The sequence below is a fragment of the Mytilus californianus genome, unplaced genomic scaffold (genome assembly GCF_021869535.1).
Source record: "Mytilus californianus isolate M0D057914Y unplaced genomic scaffold, xbMytCali1.0.p SCAF_13, whole genome shotgun sequence".
Lineage (NCBI taxonomy): Eukaryota > Metazoa > Mollusca > Bivalvia > Mytilida > Mytilidae > Mytilus > Mytilus californianus.
The window spans coordinates 41,541,629-41,563,681 of NW_026262615.1; the positions used below are offsets into that span (position 1 = coordinate 41,541,629).

Genomic DNA, 22,053 nt, shown 5'->3' on the forward strand with positions numbered 1-22,053 from the left:
TAATGTATCAACTTCATGAAAATCTTTAAAAAAATGTGATTAAACAAATGAAATATAACACCGAATTTTTTAGTGAATAATGTAAAAAAGTTTGGTAAGTGATATGTTTTATTGATTTGATCAATATTCATTTGGTAGCTAATACATGTCAACGAAATAAAACGTGTAAATAAAATGAAACATTACATGTGACTAGTATTTTTTTGGCGGAAAATTCAAGTACACAATACATTTTACTGTAAAGAGTCTAGGGTCAGGTTTATGTCTACAATTTTTTTTTAAGAATAAGGTCAAATTAAAAGTCTTTAAAAATGATTTGTGGCTGGTGTGATCTGTTAAACTCTTATCTTTTTGGTAATTCCTTTTACAATATATCCTTTTATGTTTTGCTTGCTGCTTAATCTTCAAGTATGGTTTTGCTTCTATTATATGATGGCATTGGTGGTCTGGAAATGTAAGTCGGGGATTAGAGAAGTTTGGGTTATAAAAAAACAGGATTGGCCATACCACATTTTCCAAGTCAGGCGACATGTATAAACATGTATATTTTAGTAACATTTTGTCAATTTATCTTTCTTTGTGTGTTAATGTTTACCTTCTCTAAAGGTTCGAAGAGATATTTGTTTTGTAAACATTTAAGAGCAATTACAGTGAGCGTCAATTGGACTTTTTTACAAAAACATAATCTCTTGATTTTGTAAAGAAAAACCATAGAAAACAAGGAAAGGGTGGTGATGTACAAGTAATACACTGTAGCAGTATTACACTAGACCGCTGATGGTTGTCTATAACATTTGAATACTTTTTCTCAATGTAAATCTAGTCTTCACAAAAAGAATAATAAATTAATAATATATGAAATATTACCGCTGCCAATCATAGCTCCACGGCCCATCAGGATTTTCCTATTTTGCTGACTGGTAACTCCTCTTATGGCTCTCCCTTTTCAACTGCGTACAGGGTGAATACACTATTTCTCGGTTTAAAATATATTTAAAGTTGGCACGATGAAAAGGAAACAGAGCCAAAAGAAAGGTTGGTAGCGAAAAGCCACATATGGACTGACGGCGACATAAAAAAAACATCCTCACAAGTGATGTCATGCTTGCAATTGCTCATTTTGAAACTTCCTTTTGTAATATGGTATTTCAAACATTTTTAATTCAGTTTTCTTAAGTTATTTACAATGTCTGTGTTGTATTCTTCTTGTCTGACTGGGAAATCGTACATACACATTAATGTTATGAATAATTCAAACATTTTACGAACAATCAATTCATATAAATTGACCAAACAATGATTTTTCATTTAAGCTCATTATTTTGAGCTGATGGTACCCTTTGGTACGAATTGTTTGTCGTGCAGATATAGCTTATACCAGGTGGTTTCAATACGTCTTTAAGGAGAATAGACTTAAAGTTCCAAGAAATGTTTATACAACGGCATTATAAAGATATATATGAACTCGAACCTCATTACTTTATGTATATTTATTTAAAAATACAAAAAAATTATAACACTTTTAGATATTTGGATGATATGTTGGTTCATAATAATGACCGTGTGAATAATAAAGAGATTTATCCTGTAGAACTTACTTCAAATAAAGCTAATACTAACAATTAACAATGTCCTGACCATTCCAGGATCTGTATATCTATATATCTCAGGAGAAGCGTAATACTAAAATTTACGATAAAATGGTTGATTTTTCATTTATCATAGTTTATTATCCGTCAATTGTACAATCGTATGGTGATTCACTCGACTATAAAACAACGTATTTGATTTTAACGAAAGAAATATCAGTATTACATACACATTATTACACCAGAATTTTCGATATCAAAAATGTTTTTTAATTTTATCATCGCTACAAGGACATTATTCGTAAATATAAATCAACGTGCAGACATCTTTAACGTTCAGGTATTCACATTCCATGTTTTATGGTAATATTCGATACAAAACACACAAACGTAATATTCACATCAAAAGCTTTCCAAACCTTTAAACATATTTATTCACAAGGATATAGCTACGATGCTACTGTCAAGTCATTAAATATGGCCTTTTTTAAAAATAGTATGAATTTACTCATAGGGTCTCTGCATCGGAAGTAAACACATTTATTCTAAAACCAGTTGTTGGCATGATACATGTTATGTTTTTCTCGTATTATCTATGATGGCATGATACTAAACCCCTAACTGGAGGGATTTTTAGTTCATTTTCATATGATGAAGACATAATCTTTGAATCAGTTTAATTGAAGTCTGGCATGTCAGTAACTGCGAGTAGTCCTTTGTCAATGTATGTTAATCATTGCTATTTAACTTAGTTTCTTCCGTTCTTTTTTATTCTTACATCGGACTAAGACTTCTTTTAAACTGAGTTTTACTGAGTTTTTCACTGTGTGTTTGTTTATTCCACATTTGGCTTAAGGTATAGGATGAGGGTTGCGATCTCGCAAAACATGTTTACCCGCCGCATTTATGCGCCTGTTTTAAATCAGGAACCTCTACCCTTTGTTAGTTTTTTGTGTGTTTGTGTTTTTTTTTTTTTAATTTGTGGTTCATTTATATGTTTAGGAGTTTAGTTTGCGTCCATATCGCTGAACACATTATTGTTTAGGGGCCAGCTGCAGCCTGCCTCCGGATGCAGGATTTTATGGCTGTTTTGACGACCCATTGGTGGCCATTGGCTGCTTTGACGACCCATTGGTGGCCATTGGCTGTTATCTGCTATTTGGTCAGATTGTTCTCTCTTTGGCGCATTCTTCATTTCTATTTTCTTGTTTTTTGTAGATAAATGTAATGCAACTTTCCATATTGGACCAAATGTGATCATTATTTAAATTCTTTTGTTAATGTATGGTAAAATTTGATAAGTTTCTCTACCATAAACAAAGAGCGGTATCCTTACGAGATTTGAAGTGATCATATTGCCAGAACAAAAAAGGTGTAGAGGTCTTTTAAAGTGAACATGTGCATATTTTTTTTCATTTAGTGGATTGAATTTATAAATACTTACTTTTTTCTTTTCGACGAAAAGGACTTTTTTGAGATGGAATCTCAATATGTTTGTTTCTTATTATAAGTTTTGGCAGATGAGTTCTATTTTAAAGATAAAATGCATATTAATGTGCAAAACTATGTTATACGTGGGCAGAGGTAAGAACAGGGCTCAATTGATAGATATGCTAACAAATCATACAATTCTATGGCATACTGTGCTTAAAATATTTTAAAGAAATACAGATTTAACACACCTTTGATAGTTGGCCGTTTAGATAGGTAATTGCATAAAAGAGAAAACAATGAATCAATTAAAACACAGAGTTGAATTCGGAATTGATTTAAAAACAGCGTTTTATTCAAGTTTATGGCTGTACATCTAACGAGAGGCTTCATATGATCAGTGAATTGGTTGAAACCTGCAGTTGAAAGGACAGTCAAATATACTTTAAAAAGTGGTAAAATGAAACAATGTTTTAATAGGAGAGATGTATCAAGTGTATACAGCAAGACATATTTTTTATGATAAGTGCATTCGCGAATGATTTCGAGAACGATCTGCAACAAACGGAATTTATTTTTTTCCTGCAGGTGTTTTGTTAAAAGTGCCAACACTATTTCGTTCTTTGTTCTTTTTTTAATGCCTGAAAATGCGAAGAAGATGCATTTCAGCAACACAAAGTGATATCATTATGTGCAATTTTCAAAGTAAAAAAGTTAAATAAAGATAGATACAAGAAACTTTTTAACGAGTTATTTGATAGTAATACCCCAAAATACCAAACGCAATGATTTTACAACAAAATTAAAAACATTTGGTACTATATTTATATAGAAAAAATAGAAAAGTAAAATCTATTAAGCGTTGTTCTTTTTTAATGATAATACATTTATGGGAAGGATTTGAAATGGCCCGGTTTAAAAAAAATGGTAAGTTGAATAAGATTGATGACAAAAGTGAAATGTTTATCAAAATTAACCCAAATAACAAAACTGCCATATCAAATTTGAATTTATTTTTCTTATACACTATCAGGAATTTACCTAGCGTTTACATGTACTTTTAATGCCACTACACATACAGTACTGATAAAAATATATTCAATCAGTACCTTTCTTACCCCTATCTCTTCAGTAGTCAATTTTCAGTACTGAAAAGTTCAGCCAGTTTACTGTAACGAAAATTTCAATCATTTTTCAGTACTGTTCAATTTCAGTCATTTTTCAGTACTGAAAATTTTAGTCATTTTCAGTATTGCACATTCTTGTCATTTTTCTGTACTAAAGTTTTTTTTAATTTTCAGTAATTCTATATATAATTATCTTATTTTTTTCATGAATAAGTCAAAAACATGTGAAAAGGTGAAAAAGACTTCAGCATGACGCTATCCGTAAATATTGTGTCCGGAGTCGGTTTTTTAAACGCCTCTGAGAAGTAGATAATGATGACGAGAAGGACGCCGGCAGAAGACTGTCAACAATATACTTTTTGCTGTTGATTTAATTTGACAAACAAAAGTCAGGTCATATGAATCAATGAAATAAAACAGGCAACTCACACAAATACTTTATCGTCGATGAAGTCAACTGAAGCCCACAATGAGAACGGATTAATCTTTTGCTGACGACAACTTCAAAATCTACTCATTTTAACATGTTTAATGTCATAATGACAACTTATGAACTGAGAACTGTCATCAGATCAAGAAAACTGGAGATTTTAGGTAAAGAATTACGACATAAAACAAAGAAGTTCACATTTCATTTGGGTAGTATGGTATGGTGATCATGAAGATGCATATGTTGTTCAAACTTGGAGGCATTTTTAATTTTATACTTACATTGTACTATAGGAGACAAAGCCCTGACCCTGTAAGGTTACGTTTTGTTTTATGGTTATGGTCAAGGTAAGTTTGATTTTTACTGCAGCAAAGTTTCATTTTTACTTTGTACACAATTTATTCCTGCATTTTGAGTTCTAGAGAACTAATTTTCCTCCTGTCTTGGGCAAAATCATTTCTTTCAGCTTTAACAAAAAAAAAAGGGGGGGGGGTCTTCCTAAATGAACGTATACCCACAGCTACTTGTAGAGCGGAATGGGTAAGTGTTTTATCAAAGGGGTGTAAATTCCAGGAGGTGACATATGTATGGGTAAAAATCTATATGACAATGGGTAATACATGTTTATCTTCTGTTAAGTCCTTATGGTGTCTGTAATATCTCATTGTTGATAGTATGAAACACGGATTATTCTTATATAGATGATATAAATTACAAAATCTAGCTAGCACTTGTTCCTTGGTTACTGAGGATGGCTAGGGGTCTATAGTATGCACAGCTTATAAAAATGTCATTTAGCAGATAGTAGAAATTGAAATTAATAAAGTAAACAAACACAAAATGAAAAAAAAAAAAATTATTTGATTACCTGGCACCCACTTATATAGACATCAAAGTTAAACAGGTAGAAGTAGTTTGTGTACAACCTGTATTCAGGTTAAGTGTTTTTCAATTGTTAAAAATTTGGGCCTGTTTAATTCCAGGTGGGCCTGTGGTCTTCCGATTGTACTGGCCCCTCTGGTTTGTGCTTTTAAAAGTTGATCGTAAAGACTGGTTTAGATTTCTATAAAAACTGTGTTTTGATATTTTTATCTTATAATATGAATCACAGATCCCATCTGGTTAACATGTCATTGAAATCAGATTTCATGATAGCTAGGAAATATATATTAATGAGTTTTGATTTTCTTATTAAATTTATACATGATATATGAATAGGAAGCGATTTACACATAAATCAATATATGAATGAGAGATGTTTTCTAAACCTCAACCGGACGTCTGTACACAAATTTTTAGGTTGAGACCCCACTGTGTACAAGCCAGGCCAGGAGATGGACAACTTTAGAACTCATACACCTCTCCATATATATATTTCCTATTTCACAATGCTTCTGTTGTTATATCACAGTATACAAACTGATTCTTCGAAGATGTCATTTATAATTGTTGTAATTCTTTCATAAAAAAAAAACTGGAGATTGTATTTATTTTCAAAATCCCATGTATAAATATTAAAAGTATACACATGCAAATTTAATAGCATAACAAACAGGGGGTCTTTGGTCCTATGATATAAGATATTTATAAGTATGAAATCCAAACAATCGGAGTCGGACTGCTACAAAATAATACAAATATACACTAAACAATAAAAGTATGTTACATATACAAAAGTGAAAAATTGATTAAAAAAAAGTTTATTTGTTTGTTTTTTTCTTCTTCTTTAATGCTTTTCTAGACAACATGCCTCTCCTCAAATTTACATAAAAATTGTTATGTTTAGAGCAGAAAAATGGTATGAAGGAACATAATTTTCACAAAATTTAAAGAAAACCTGACTTTTAATTTCTAGCCCCATTTTTTTTACAGTCAACTGCCACATACAATATTTATGTATTGTATACACGTATATGCTTTGTACATTTGGCAAGCAGAGCAAGATAGAAAAGATTGTACGTTTTCATTATTTTGGGTTAGAATATATATTTCTAAGTGTGAGAACCTTGATTAGTAATGTAGTATTTGATGATTATTTTACAAAAGTTATACTCTGATTTTTATTTTTAGATTACAGTAACTGTATGAAGTATTCCAAGAGTTTGATACGGTTAATGCATAACAGGAACTTATCATTGATTCAACACCTTACAAGGATATACCATGCAAATGTATGAAGAAATCAATGGTTACTATTTATAGCAATTATATGCAGGAGAGAACTTCTAAACAATACTACAATGTAACAGACAAACAGTGGTGTATTCAAGAGATTAAAATCACCTGGAATTAACTTGTAAAGTTCTTTCAGAATATTATACAATTCCAATTAAAATCATTGTATGAACATTACAGATAAGGTCTTAAAATAGACAATTTAGTTTAAAATGAAATAGCAAGAATTTTTGCAAATTTTGAGGTCATTCCTTGGTGTGGGACATGTAAATAGTCTATGCATAAACCATTTTTGTAGCTCCATATGGGGGGTTGGGCCCCTGCCCCCAACCCCAAAAAATCCGCCTATGAATCAGACAGCAACCCATCGAAAAAAAAACCAAACAAGCATCAAAAGGGCAATATGCAGTCCATACACCATACATGTTGCATACTCTCATTGTCAGGAGTCTATAAATGTTGTGAATAAGATAAATAAAAAATGTATCAACACAGAATTTTCAAAATAACAATTTTCATGTCCCCTCTGTAACTCAGATCAAGTGCGAATTTGGGTAGCGTCACTTATACAGTCTTGAGTTATGTCCCTTTATAAAGTTATATGCAAGCTGGGGCATCATCTATGTCCCATTGACACATTCCCCATTTTTTTTTAAATACAAAGTTTTGACATGAGACAACAATAGGAAGGTTCCTAACTTGGTACAGGCACTTGAATATTTGAGTAAACTATCTTTGGAAGATTAAATTATTGTAGATTACTGATTAACAAAAGCTTTCATGAAATAATTTACATCTTTCATTTCTGTCTTTTGCAAGCAGGACTCTTTTCCATACGTAATTTGTTTTTATGCCCCGGTCGTAGCGGAGGGGGTCATTTAGTGTTACCCATGTCTGTCCGTCTCGTATGTCCCTCCTGTCAGTCCCGAACGTCCCCAAAATTGGTTTTCGTTCTCTAACTTTAGTTTGCCTCAACCAAATGTTTTAAAACTTATATACAATGCTAATTACCACAAAACACAGATCGAGTTCGAAATTAACTGGCGTCACTTTTAATGTTCTTGAGTTATGCCCCTATATAAATCTGTCTTCATTCTGTAACTTAAGTTTGCCTCAACCAAATGTTGTGAAACTTATACACAATGCTTGAAATCACAAAACAGTCTTAACTGCCTGAATCCTGCATCTGTATGTAGAAGTTGACTCATGTATATTTACAAGCGGGAGCATCCGTGGCCCATAAACACATTCTTCATTTATTTTCAAAATTGATCAAGAATAGTACCACTATCATCCAGCATGCGAGTCAACAATGTACATGACATTCTACACCTGCAACATGTAAACATAAGGAAACACATTTTGTGGCTCAAACTATTTGTATTGAGCTTTATATTTTAGATGGTTATTGACCTGGACGCTTCATGTCTTGCGTAAAGATGCCTTATATTTCGAAGGTTTGTCATATGTCTGTTGGCTTTGACCTTATTTTCATGGTTCAGCGACTGCTTGAAAATATGTTTCTTGTTTTGTTATATGAGTTTCTCACTTATTAGTAATAGGAACTAATTGTATAATCTCCGCCTCATTGCCTGGATCAATGAACAAGTTTAAAGTTACATGATTAGGTCCATTACGCAGATACTTTTAGCAGCAGGTCAACTATATTTAGTGTATGGAATAGAGATTGTAAGGTATATACATGTCCGCCTTGACCTCATTTGCACAGATCATTTGTTAATGTTAAGTTTTTCTTATACTTCAAGCAAAAGGTAAAGTTCAACTAAATTGGTGTATGAAATGATTTTAAGTCATACATGTCTATCTGACCTTGACCTCATTTTTTCATGGTTTGTTGGTCAATTTAAAATTTCCATGGTTTTCTCTGTTTCTTGTAGTTGTATGATATAAGCAATAGCAAAACTATGCTAGGTGTATGTAATGATCGGCCTCATTTTCATGGATCATTGATAATGTTAAGTTTATGCGACACATTATACTAAAACTTTATCCTTAGGACTATTAACATAAAATAATTCAGGAATAGTAAAGCAGGCGAGACATTTCTTGTTGCATTTAGAGACATTTTTGGTCGGAGTTTACAGGACTGACTAGCATTGTTGAGGACTAATAAATTTGACCAACAAGAAAGAAATATACATGTAGGATGGTAGTATGAACACATGCACAATACCAAAAAGAAGACATATCTATATTTTAAATTTATATATTATAAAAGAGAGACGGTATAGTACTAGATGAAGATTAACGTTATCTAAAATATGTTCAGTTATTGTCAAAATCTTATGAAAGCTCGATTCATGCTAACTCCACATGAAATTTGTCATGCGCAAGCTCCTTTCACCTTACTTTCACATGAAATTCACGGGTAGAAAATGTATTTGTGTATGTTAAATAACTTCTTTCGTACCAATGGCTTCGGATTGAAGTGCTTAATTCAAAGCAAAAATTTCCTTTTTTTTGTAATTAAACACACTATAAGTAGTGACATTAAAGATGAAGAAAACCGAATTAGTAATAGACTGAAATATCATGGGTAGAAGTTTCATGGACATTAGACTAACATTTCTTTTAATTCAATTTATGTATTTTAATTGGATTTTGCCTTACTATCCTAAAAATTAGCTCGTCAATTAAGATCTACTGCTGTCAAAATTGTCATGTAATATTAAAACCACACGAAGAACAAAAAGAAACATTTCAACGTTCAGGTTCTAATTGCATGCAATTTGAATAAAAAATACCAATATTGGTAAATTGCTGGTTTCTTGCTTCAACTGATAGCCAGCTATCTGAAATGCAAAGTAATTTAAAGCTTTATAATCGCATTTTTAGCTCACATGGCCCGAAGAGCTAAGTCAGCTTTTCTCATCACTTGGCGTCCGTCGTTGTCTGTTAACTTATATACAAATCTTCTTTTCTGAAACTACTGAGCCAAATTTAACCAAACCTGGCCATAATCTTCATTGGGGTATATAATTTAAAAAAAATGTGTCCGATGACCCTGCCTGGTAACCAAGATGGCTGACATGTCTTAAAATAGAACAAAGGGGTAAAATGCAATTTGTGTCTATTATTTTGATAACCGTAATATATAGAGAAATTCTGACACGAAAAGAAATGTTCAGAATGTTGAGGTCTACCAATTGTCGTATACGTTAAAACTGTAAGACGACTTCTTATAGGGGTTATTGCCCTTAAGTGACCAATTTTATAATGTTTGCCTACTATCTTGAAAGTTATAATAGAGAAAAAGAACTTTTAACTGCAAATTTGATCAGCCAGCCAAGTTTTACAAAGAAATTTGCATAGTCGAAATCGTTAGTCGACTCCTTATTAAAGTTCTTGCCCTTTGAAGACGTTTTTAACCAATTGTTTGCGTGTTTACCTTATATCTTATCAGTTATAATAGATAGATAGAAACTTAAATAAGCAAAAACGATCAGCAAAAACGATCTACAATTAGGATAATATGGAGGAAATTGTCCCCGGACACCTTATTGGAGTTATTGCCTTTTAATGACGATTTTCACCATATTTGTTTTTCGTTTTGCCTAATATGATAAAAAGTATGATAAATAAATAGACACTTTAAATCACAAAAATGATCAGCAAGTCTAGGTCTACTAACAAGTCAAAGTTTGCTGATATAGTTAGTTAGTAGACTGTCACTCTTTATAGTTACTGTATTGATTGCAATTAAATGAAGAATTGTGTTTACCCTTTTTTGTGTTTTGAGCAAAAACTAGAAGAAAAAGAGAAACTAAACAGAATAAATGATCAGTGTAACAAACTTCAGTTATGTATTTTTTATATTTTGTTGAATGTGCACATAGACTAATATGAGCGACACAGGCTCTTTAGAACCTCTAGTTTATTTTTCAAAGAAGTTGAAACTCCATTGATGTATTAGAATATAAAGATAAGGTGATGTGGTAATGATTGCTAATGAGATAACTATCCACAGGTTCAATGAAGTTGGTGTAAGCGACTAAAGTTAACCGTAAGGCCTTCAACAATGAGAAAAATCCATACCGTATAGTCAGCTATAAAAGACATGAAAAATATGAAAAAATTCAATTGAGAAAACTAACGACCTTATTTAAAACAAAACAAATATGACAGACATGAACCAACGACAACCACTGAACTACAGGCTCCTGACTTGGAACAGGCACATAAAGAATATGACGGAGTTAAACAGTGTGTGAGCGCTCAACCCTGTCCAACCTGGGACAGTGTTGTTACAGCACAAGATAATAACAACTATAAAAATCAGTTGAAAGGATTTTCTAACTCATCAGATCGATAAAAAGCAGAAAAACATATAATAAAAACACAGACCAGACGTGGCAGGGTATTTATACATCACTAACAATTTTAACTACATCTGTATGGCATTCGTGTCAACTTTGGTATTTTGTGCAGAAAGTACGTCATTGAATGTTTTTGCAAAGGTTATCTTTTACTAAACAATGAAAACAACACATTATAACTTTCATGCGTTTAAAGCTCTTTTCTGGATTTACCTTCATCAGGAACGCTCAGAGTCGAACATTTGAAATACAAGAATGTATATTGAAGAACTATATGACCAATAGACCAAGTTGGAAATAAAAACTTGAGTCGGATCCATTTGTTCTTTAAAACCAAAAAGATATGTTAAAACTAAGGTTTACTTAGATAAAGGGTAATATTTAGAAATTGATTAATCTAAGCCAAGATATATGTTATATAAATATGTTGAAATGTTTGCATTTTCTTTAAAATCACTTTAAATTTTTAACAAATTACCATGTTATCAAAAGAAAGTGTATATAGGAGATTCATGTGAACTGCATTACAGACTTCATTACAATTGAATGGTCCAAAAACGTATCTAGTCAAAAATAGTTATGACCCCGCATTGCTGCTTATACAGAAACAGTTTTAATTCTGATGGCTGCATATATTTATATAATCTTTAGTTTTAATTGTATTATAAAAACAAGGAGATGTGGTATGATTGCAACTATCAACCACAGTACAAGGATACTAGGTATAACCAAAATGTCTAACGTTAGACGTCAACAAAATTGGTTTAACCCCTCCACATTTATATGCACCTCGGTCCAAAATCGGACAAGTTCATGTCATAGATATGTCTAGGTAAGTGTATTTATATATTTAGTTTACTGAACGATAGTATGATATTGTGCTGTACAGCTTGATAGTATTCCATTTTTATATTTTTGTAAGAGACATTCCAGTGGCGGATCCAGGGGGGGGGGAGGTGTCCGGGGGTTGGAACCCCCTTTTTTTACGATCAATGCATTTGAATGGGGACATATGGTTGGAACCCACCATTTATCCTGGGTTGGTACCCCCCCCCCCCCCCCCCCCATTTTTGAAAATGGCTGGATCTGCCCCTGCATTCACCGCTTACTGTATGGTGTGGACTGCCAAACATCGAAGACTAGTTTTGTATTTGTTGCTTATGTGAATTTGGCTGTCTTCGTGACATTGCTCCTTTCCCGTTTTCACACACATCAACAATGGAAAAATCATAGCGCATGGAAAGCTTAAAATGTCTACTTGATAACTAGTGAAACTGATCCTAGGAAAAAAAAGTCCTGATCTACGTCAAAACTTTGAATAACACTATTTATGACCAGAAGACAACGACAATCAAAAACTAAAAGTCTTGGCTATAAACAGGGACATAAAGAATGTAGCCATATAGTTTATCAAAAGAATCTCCAACGCCTTAACGTGTTGAAATGAAAGAAGAATTACAGCAATGGCGTTTTAAAAGATAATACTTGTACTTATCCATAACCTTCTTTTTATATTTGTGATAGCATAACAGAGAACTTTTGAATTAGTTCTTGAATATGACAACACTTTCCAGTACTTAAAAATGACTGAAATATTCAGTACTGAAAAACAACTGAAATCTACAGTACTTAAAAATTACTTAAATTTTCAGTACAGTAAAATGACTGAAATCAGTACTGAAAAATGACTAAAATTGAACAGTACTGAAAAATGATTGAAATATTCATTACTGAAAAATGACTAAAATTGTCAGTACTGAAAAATAACTGAAATGTTCAGTACTGAAAACAAATTTTTCTCAACATTACTGAAAACATGCATATAATTAAATGTACTGAAAAGATAGGGGTAAGAAATGTACTGATTGATTCTATTTTTTATCAGTACTGTATTTGTAGTGGCATTAAAAGTACATGTAAACGCTAGGCAAGTTCCTGGTAGTGTAAATTTTTATTTTTAAATTGTGAAGTTATCTTTAAGTTTGTAAGGAGTCCATTCTTTACTCGTTTTCAATTGAATTGAAAATTAAGTAATATCCTATGCATACACACGTTTGCTTAAATATTTCAAGACGAAAAGTACCTCCTCACCACTACATCGTTTCACCAGGAAGACAGGTAATTTTATATAAAAAATCAAAGAAACTTGTTTGATACACTATTAAATAAAGGTAACAGTAGTGTTCCGCTGTTCAATAGTCATAAATCGATTAAGGGAAAACAAATCCGGGTAACAAACTAAAACCGAAGAAAATTGAAGGTTAATTCCGTAGTTATGCAAACTTAACAAAAAAGGTAGCAGATTAATTAAAATCGAATATATTTGTCGCATGTTTTGGGATATGACACTTGCACGCTAATCTTGTTAAAACAATTAGTATGATTTGATTTTGACATATTTGAAATGTACATGATACTATCAATTTATACGTTTTTAAATCCTCTAAAAAGATATATTGGATAAAGCATTTTTCCCCGCTCACATTTATCAGTAAGTAGAAAATATGTTACTTGTAAGTGTAGATTCCATTACAATATTAAGAGAAATTATAAATTGTATATTGCAGCTAATAGCTTAGATTTAACTGGACAAAAAATTGACCTGAACAAATAATTTGGTGGATTTTTCTGTTCATTTTAAGAATAAATACCTTCCTTTTGAAATATCGTACACATTAGAACTAGATTAGAAAACTCTTATATAGAATTATGACCTTTCTGTCAAATATGGAGGAGGTAAAATAATAGCCATTATTTGTCTACTGAAATTACAAAAATTGTTAAATAAGTTAAGCCTTTCAAATTTATTTTATTGACAAATGAACATATTGAAATTAACTGGACACTTTAGTCCAGACAAGTCACATTTGATGCCATAAACATGTCCAAATTCACATGTTTTACCTACAATGGCCATTTCACGCATAGTTTTTGGTCAAACTATACATAAGCTGTACAGCTTAACCCCAAAAGATATTTTACACACATGGAGCTGGTTTTGATGTTCTGTACCAAACTTAAGAACTTTAACGTCCTAGCCTTGTACCCATATGTAAGACTAAATTCTAAAATATAAATTTCATATCCAACAGACTGACGTCTTATGCACACCCGAATGATGTTATTTGGTAGAATTATAACACTTTTTCATTTTCGAATTCAAGGTGCATAACAATTAAATTGCCTTTTCATTACTTCAATTTGTCTTTTCTACAAAATAAGATAAATAAAAACGGTCTAATTTGGTATGGTTTTTTTTTTTATCTGAAAAATGCATAATAAGTGATATGACCAATTTGTGAAATCTGTTACCTAAAACTTATTAATTTGTATTATGTATTATTTTATCGCACATACAAACTTTAAGTTTCAAAAGTCAATTGTGAAACAATCAAAGAAAACACTAATCGTCCAGTTTAAGAAGGATAAAAGACACAATCGATAAGAATGATGAATTGATATATTTTATATTTTATGACATAAGCGACAAGCAAACGACGGTTTTTAGGTTTTCAATTATAAATAAGACTCTTTTATCAGTCGTCATTTAATGGGAACTTTTATCACACTGTTTCGTCTAAATAAGTTCAACTCTTTTTTCAATTAACATGCCATTGTTTAACTAAATTTGCATAATTTCATTTTACAAAAAAGCAACTAACTAGATATCTGTGATATTTAAAAAGCATGTGACAGAGTCGAGTTCAACAATTTTGAAAGTTTTTTAAAATATATTTATTGTACATTTATCAAATGTTTGCTAAACACAAAGCCAGAGAAAGAGTATACTTCTCTATTGAAGTCGGAAAAACATTATCCTATATTTTAGGTAAAATACGTTTTGTGTGTCGATTTCAGCAGTTAATCCCCCTAAAAAAAACTTCGCTGATCTAAGAGATCTTGGGCTTCTGAGGGTTGTTACATATCAATTGATATAAGATTAAGTGTGTGATAATAGTTTAATAAAGGAAGGTAACCATCTGTTAATAAAATCACTTTAACAAAAACATATGTTTTCTTGCGTACAGCCTTAGGTATCAAAACTACTGAATTTTTGTTATGAGTCAATATTTTGAATAAAAAGAGGACATGCTTGAACTCTAAATTGATGCAAACAAAATTGTGTAGTCATTGTGTTCCAATTTTGCTGTCATTTGCATTATACAAATTACAATTTATAATGCAGGCATATGAATTTACATAATAAAGTTTAAATATGGTCAGTTTTGGTTGATGTGTTTAAATAATTTAGTTATACCAGCCTGCCTGAGGTATCAAAAGTACTGAATTTTCGTTACGAGTCAATATTGTAAATAAAAAGAGGACTCGCTGGCACTCAAAATTGATGCGGACAAAATGTTTGTAGACATTGTGTTCCAATATTGCTCTCATGAGTATTATACAATCCATCATGACTTAAAAAAAATTTACTGATTTATTATGCGGACATTTAAATTTACATAATAAAGTGCAAATATGGTCAGTTTGGTTGATGCGGTCAAATATTGTTGTTGTACGAGCCAGCTTGAGGTATCAAAACTACTGACTTTTCGTTACAATTCAATATTTTAAATAAAAAGAGGACATGCTGGCAATCTCAATTGATGCAGACAAAATTGTGTAGTCATTGTGTTCCAATATTGCTGTCATTTATATTACATAATCCATCCTGACATTAAAAAATACTGATTTATTATGCGGACATATAAATTTACATAATAAAGTCCAAATATGGTCAGTTTTGGTTGATGGAGTCAAATAATTTTGTTATACCAGCCAGCCTGAGATATCAAAACTATTTTTTTTTTGTGATGAGTCAATATTAAGAATAAAAAGAGGACACGCCGGCACTCTAAATTGATGCAGACAAAATTGGTAGTCATTGTGTTCCAATATTACTGTCATTTGTATTATACAAATCATCCTGACATAAAAAAAAATTACTGATTTATTATGCGGCCATATAAATGTACACAATAAAGTGCAAATGTGGTTAGTTGTGGTTGATGCGGTCAACTAATTTTGTTATACCAGCCTGCCTGAGGTATCAAAACTACTGAATGTTTGTTACGAGTCAATATTTTGAATACAAAGAGGACATGCTGCCACCCTTAATTGATGCAGACAAAATGTTGTAGTCATTGTGTTCCAATATTGCTGTCATTTGTATTATACAATCCATCCTGACTTGAAAAAAAAACCTTACTGATTGATTATGCGGGCATATAAATGTTACACAATTTTGTCCGAATCAATTTAGAGTGCCAGCATGTCCACTTTTTATTGAAAATATTGACTCGTAACAAAAATTCAGTAGTTTTGATTCCGCAGACTGGCTCGTATAACAAATTTTTTTTTGATTGCATCAACCAAAACAGACCTTATTATGTTCATTTATATGGCTGCATAATAAATCAGTAAGTTTTTTTTTATGTCAGGACGGATTGTTTAAACAACATGTTCAAATGACAGCATATTTACACACAATGACTACACAATTTTGTCCGCATCAAGTTAGAGTGCCAGCATGTCCTATTTTTGTTTAAAACATTGACGCGTCACAAAAAATCATTACTTTTACTATCTCAGTCTAGCTCGTACAGAAAAACTATTTGACTACATCATCCAACACTGACATGACTGACATGGCTGATTATATTTGTACTTTATAATGAAAAGTATGAGAATGTATCATCTTGGAATAGTAGAATGACTGACTGTTAGTATATAATGTCGTTTGATTGATTTTGTCAGTTGCTTAACGTCCACGGGCAAATATTTCATTCATGTTCAGAACAAGTATATTTTTTTCGGACGTCCCAGATATTATTTATAATCGGGTAAAGATGAATATGCGGAAATTGACGAGATGGTTCATAACTATACAACACCTTATATATCCGGACACTATACGATTTTCGTTTGAACATTTTTTCAAAAACATAATCGTAAATCCAAGGCAAACAAGGTGAATTACGATGAATAATCCATGTAATGCATATAACTGTATTTAGAAAGAGACTGTAAAAAATGGGGAACGAAGCAACGTAAACAGTGATTTTTATATTCCATCATATAAAAAATATTTGTCCAATGCGTTGGATAACCTTTCTATTCGCCTTCCAATTGAAAAAAAAAATCTTTCCCTTCTTTTATGATAGCTGCATGTATATATGTCGATCAACAAGTTTGAAGTTTTATAGCCATTATTTAATGTTTATAAGAATATAAAATGAAAAAAAAAGAAATTTTTAATGAGTATTTTATGTATACAGAAACACTATCGAGTATAGTAATTTGCTATACTTGGGGAAAAGAACAATACATAATGAAAGCTCAGGTCTAAAATGAAAGTCTTAAACACGGCAATCTGTCATAAGCAGACCTGTCCTGAGGTCTGGACAGTAGCAGACCTGTCCAAGGGCTGGTCTGGGGTAGACCTGTCCTCAGGTCTGGTCTGGGACAGACCTGTCCTCAGGACTGGTCAATAGCAGACTTGTCCACAGGTTTGCAGCAGTCTTAAAAAAGCAGACCTAGGTCTGGTCTATCACCGACGAAGTTAACTTCCTTGTCTCTTAAAATTTCGTAAGTTAACTTGGAAAGCAGTTAAAAAGTCTGCTCCAAGTTAACTTTTGTACAGGTTAGGACTGCACCCATCTGCACATGATGTCATAGGGAAACTCAATACGATGAGAGTTTTTCAAAAGAGACGGCCTCGATACCTCAAAGAAACAAACACATACTAAAGAAAAAGAAACTATAGTTATTAGCTAGCAGTCAAATCATTATGATAGTAATTTATGACATGTCTGAAAATAAATTTTGTAATGTTCTTTCAAAGAGAAAAGGAAACTATTAACAAATTATCCCTGTGATGCATTCAGTACTTTGCCATTCAATCTTTGCTTTTCAGATTAGTTGCTTTTTAGATAGTTCAGTGTTCAATGTTTTGCTTAGGAACATAGTAGTACTTACTTACTTTATCTTACATGACTCCAGATAAGATTTTTGATACTTTTGAACATATCTAAAATAAATTAAACGATATGTTGGGTATGTTGGGTATACGTCAATGAGACATAAATCAAACGAGAAAATAACAAAAAGATATGTACAAAGTATCAGACAGCATTCAACAATAAACACGTGGTAGGAATTAAGGCACCCATAGCGCATGAAAGTATATAGAATTCAATTGCTGCAAAAGCTAGCATTGACTCTTTGTGAACGATATTCAATAGCGATAACTGGAAAGGTTAAAAAAAAACATGTCAGCAATAAGATAGAATACGAAATAAGCTTCGCTGATCGAGCATTTTTTTTTCTAACTCACATTTTAAAATCTTAACTCTAATAAATAACAATTGTTACACATCATATTGCAGATGTCTATGTCGATGAAAGGGAAAGCCTTAGAAAGTCACATATAAGTATGATAAAAGAGCGATCTGGTAAACCAGGTAATGTACTATATCATAATTACTGATTTACAGGGTTATCGTTTGAGTTGAATATAACTAACCTGGCTTACAACAAGAACATACATATCGAGAGGTATTCATACGATATCAAACAATGTAGAGTATGCTTTCATTATATTGCAGCGAGTATCAGTATGATGTGCAGCTTTTTCAAAAACGATACTTTGATACAGAAGAAGTAGAAAACACATACTCAAGAAAATGAAATTAAGTCTTCAGCAGTCATTTTCACATTTTCATCATAATATTATATAAAATATTTGAAAACGTAAATGTTCCTTAAAAGTTAAAAATTACGTTGTCATAACTGTTTCCCCGTGATATATTCAGAACAGGTCGCTCTTATTAAATATTTGCTATGCAGTTGAGGATTTTTTTTCAGACAGTTCAGTGTTGAATGTTTTGCTTAGGAAAATAGAACTACGAACACTGAATTGATCGAACATGACTCTAGGCAAGATTGCTCAGTAATACTGAATATGTCTTATAGGATGAATTAAGAGATATCTTGGATATTGTTTGCTTTACGTCAATTAGACAGAAACTTAACTTAACTTATCTATGATGAGTTTATTTATTAACGTCAGAATAACCTTACGACATTTATATGGCATCATAAACAATTCAAAAATAGATACGTGGCAGGATTTGACGCGCCTATAGTGTCTCAAAGTAGGAGCAAGGGAAGTTGTACCAGAAGCTAAAAATTACCATTTGAAACGCGTGAGCGATACACAATAGTACAAGTAAAAACTGTTAAAGACATATAAGCCTTCAGATAGCATATGCAATACTCTTTATTAAGCTTCGGTGGTCGGGCTTCCTTGAAACTGATTGTTTAAATATTGTCTCTAATTAATAGCAAATCTTACACTTCCGATTGCATACGACTCTGTCGATGAAATTGAGAGCTTGAAAAATTCAGATACAAGTATGAAAAAAGAGAAATCTGGGCGATCAGATTATGTTCTATATCATAATTACTGATTTACAGGGTTATTGCATGAGTTAAATATAACTTACCTGGCTTACGACAAGAACATACATATCGAGAGGTCATCATACGATGTCAAACAATGTAGAGTATGCTTTCATTATATCGGAGCGAGTCTCAATATGATGTGCAGCTTTTTTAACGGCGACTACTTCGATACAAAATAGTAGACACTCAATACACAAGAAAATCTAACTAAGTATTCAGCAGTCATTTTCATCATAATATCATATGAATGTTTGAAAATTGAATTGTTCTTTAAAAGAGGAAAGTGACGTTTTCGCAACTTACCCCTGCATTCAGTACTTTGACAGTTCGCTCTCATTCAAGCTTTGCTTTTCCGTTTAGTTGCTTTTTAGACAGTTCAGTGTTCAATATTTTGCTTAGGAACATAGTAGTACTTACTTACTTTTTCTTACGTGACTCCACATAAGATTGTTGATAGATTTGAATATATCTAAAATAAATTAAACGACAGGTTGGGTATATTGGGTATACGTCAATTATACATAAACCAAACGAGAAAATAACATAAAGATATTTAGAAGGTATCAGATATCATTTAACAATAAACACGTGGTAGGAATTAAGGCGCCCGTAGCGCATGAAGGTATATCGAATTCAAGTGCTGCAAATGCTTACATTGACCCTTTGTGAACGATATTCAATAGCGATAACTGAAAAGATTAAAAAAAAAACATGTCATCAATTATAGAAAATATGAAATAAGCTTCGCTGATCGAGCATTTGTTTCTTACTCACATTTTAAAATCTTAACTCTAATAGATAACAAACGTTACACATCATATTGCAGATGTATATGTCGATGAAAAGAAAAGCCCTAGAAAGTCACACAGAAGTATGATAAAAGAGCGATCTGGTAAACCAGGTAATGTACTATATCATAATTACTGATTTACAGGGTTATCGTTTGAGTTGAATATAACTAACCTGGCTTACAACAAGAACATACATATCGAGAGGTATTCATACGATGTCAAACAATGCAGAGTATGCTTTCATTATATTGCAGCGAGTATCAATATGATGTGCAGCTTTTTCAAATACGATACTTTGATACAAAAAAGTAGAAAACACATATACAAGAAAATGAAATTAAGTCTTCAGCAGTCATTTTCACATTTTCATCATAATATCATATGAAATACTTGAAGACGTACATGTTCCTTAAAAGCAAGATTGCTGAGTAATACTGAATATGTCTTATAATGAATTAAAAGATATCTTGGATATAGTTTGCTTTACGTCAATTAGACAGAAATCTAACGTCAGAATAACCTTACGACATTTATATGGCATCATAAACTATTCAAAAAGAGATACGTGACAGGGTTTGAAGCGCCTATAGTGTATCAAAGTAGGAGTAAGTGAAGTTGTGCAAAAAAGCTAAAATTGACCATTTGAAATGTGTGAGCGATACACAATAGTACAAGTGAAAAATGTTAAAGACATATAAGCCATCAGATAGCATATGCAATGCTCTTTAACAAGCTTCGGTGGTCGGGCATTTCCTGAAACTGATTGTTTAAAATATTGTCTCTAATTAATAGCAAATCTTACACTTCCGATTGCAGATGACTCTGTCGATGACATTGAGACCTTGAAAAATTCAGATACTAGTATGAAAAAAGAGAAATCTGAGCGAGCAGGTAATGTGCTATATCAGAATTAATTAATTAAAGGTGTAAAAGTTTAAGATCAATAAAAAAAATCTGGTTTTAAACAAACAAATAAGCCTCAGGAAGTCATCATACGATTTAAACAAAAAGTAAATGCTTTCATTATATCGCACATACACAACAAACATGAAATTAGTTTTTAGCATTGATTTTTTTCCTAGTATGATATAAAATGTCTAGAAATAGAAATGTTCTTTAAAAAAGTAACGTTATTTTTTTACAATTATCCTGTGATACAATCAGTAGTTTGATAGATCACTCTTATTCAATCTTTCATACAATTAAGTGTGAATGTTTTGCATAGAAAGATAGTACTACGAACACTGGATTGATAATAAATGGCTCCGGATAGAATTTCTGAATAACACTGAAAATGTCTAAACATTAATTATAAGATATGCTGGATTTACGTTAAAGATACAGCACCTCATCGACAAAATGATTTAAAGACATTGACATTACATCTTAAAGCCTTTAACAAAAGACAAGTGGCATTGTTTAAAGAGCTCTATGTGTATTAAAGTATGTGAAAGTTAAGGTTCGGAACATGAGAACAATATGCATGTACAATAGTAAAAACGGAAAACAGTTAAAGATATATCTCCAATCAGATAAAATATAACATTCACCTAAGGTGGGTATGGGAGAATAAACAAAAATAGAATTGTTTAATACTAAAATGTAGTATATATTGTGATAAAAAATATGATAAAAATGATAGGTCACTGAGCTTTTTTTCAAGCTACAGCTTGTGAGAAAATGACATATTTTGTATAGACTATACAGAGA

At 31.8% G+C, this 22,053-nt stretch overlaps 1 protein-coding gene across 1 annotated transcript in view; it reads left to right on the top strand.

Moving 5' to 3' along the window:
* LOC127723947 (uncharacterized) overlaps positions 1–22,053 on the top strand; it is a 124,079-nt gene that overhangs the window by 91,389 nt on the left and 10,637 nt on the right. The window contains exons 8-10 of the mRNA XM_052230662.1: positions 18,475–18,549; positions 20,379–20,453; positions 21,160–21,234. Coding sequence (XP_052086622.1) covers positions 18,475–18,549; positions 20,379–20,453; positions 21,160–21,234 — 225 coding nt within the window. The remainder of the gene's footprint in view (positions 1–18,474; positions 18,550–20,378; positions 20,454–21,159; positions 21,235–22,053) is intronic.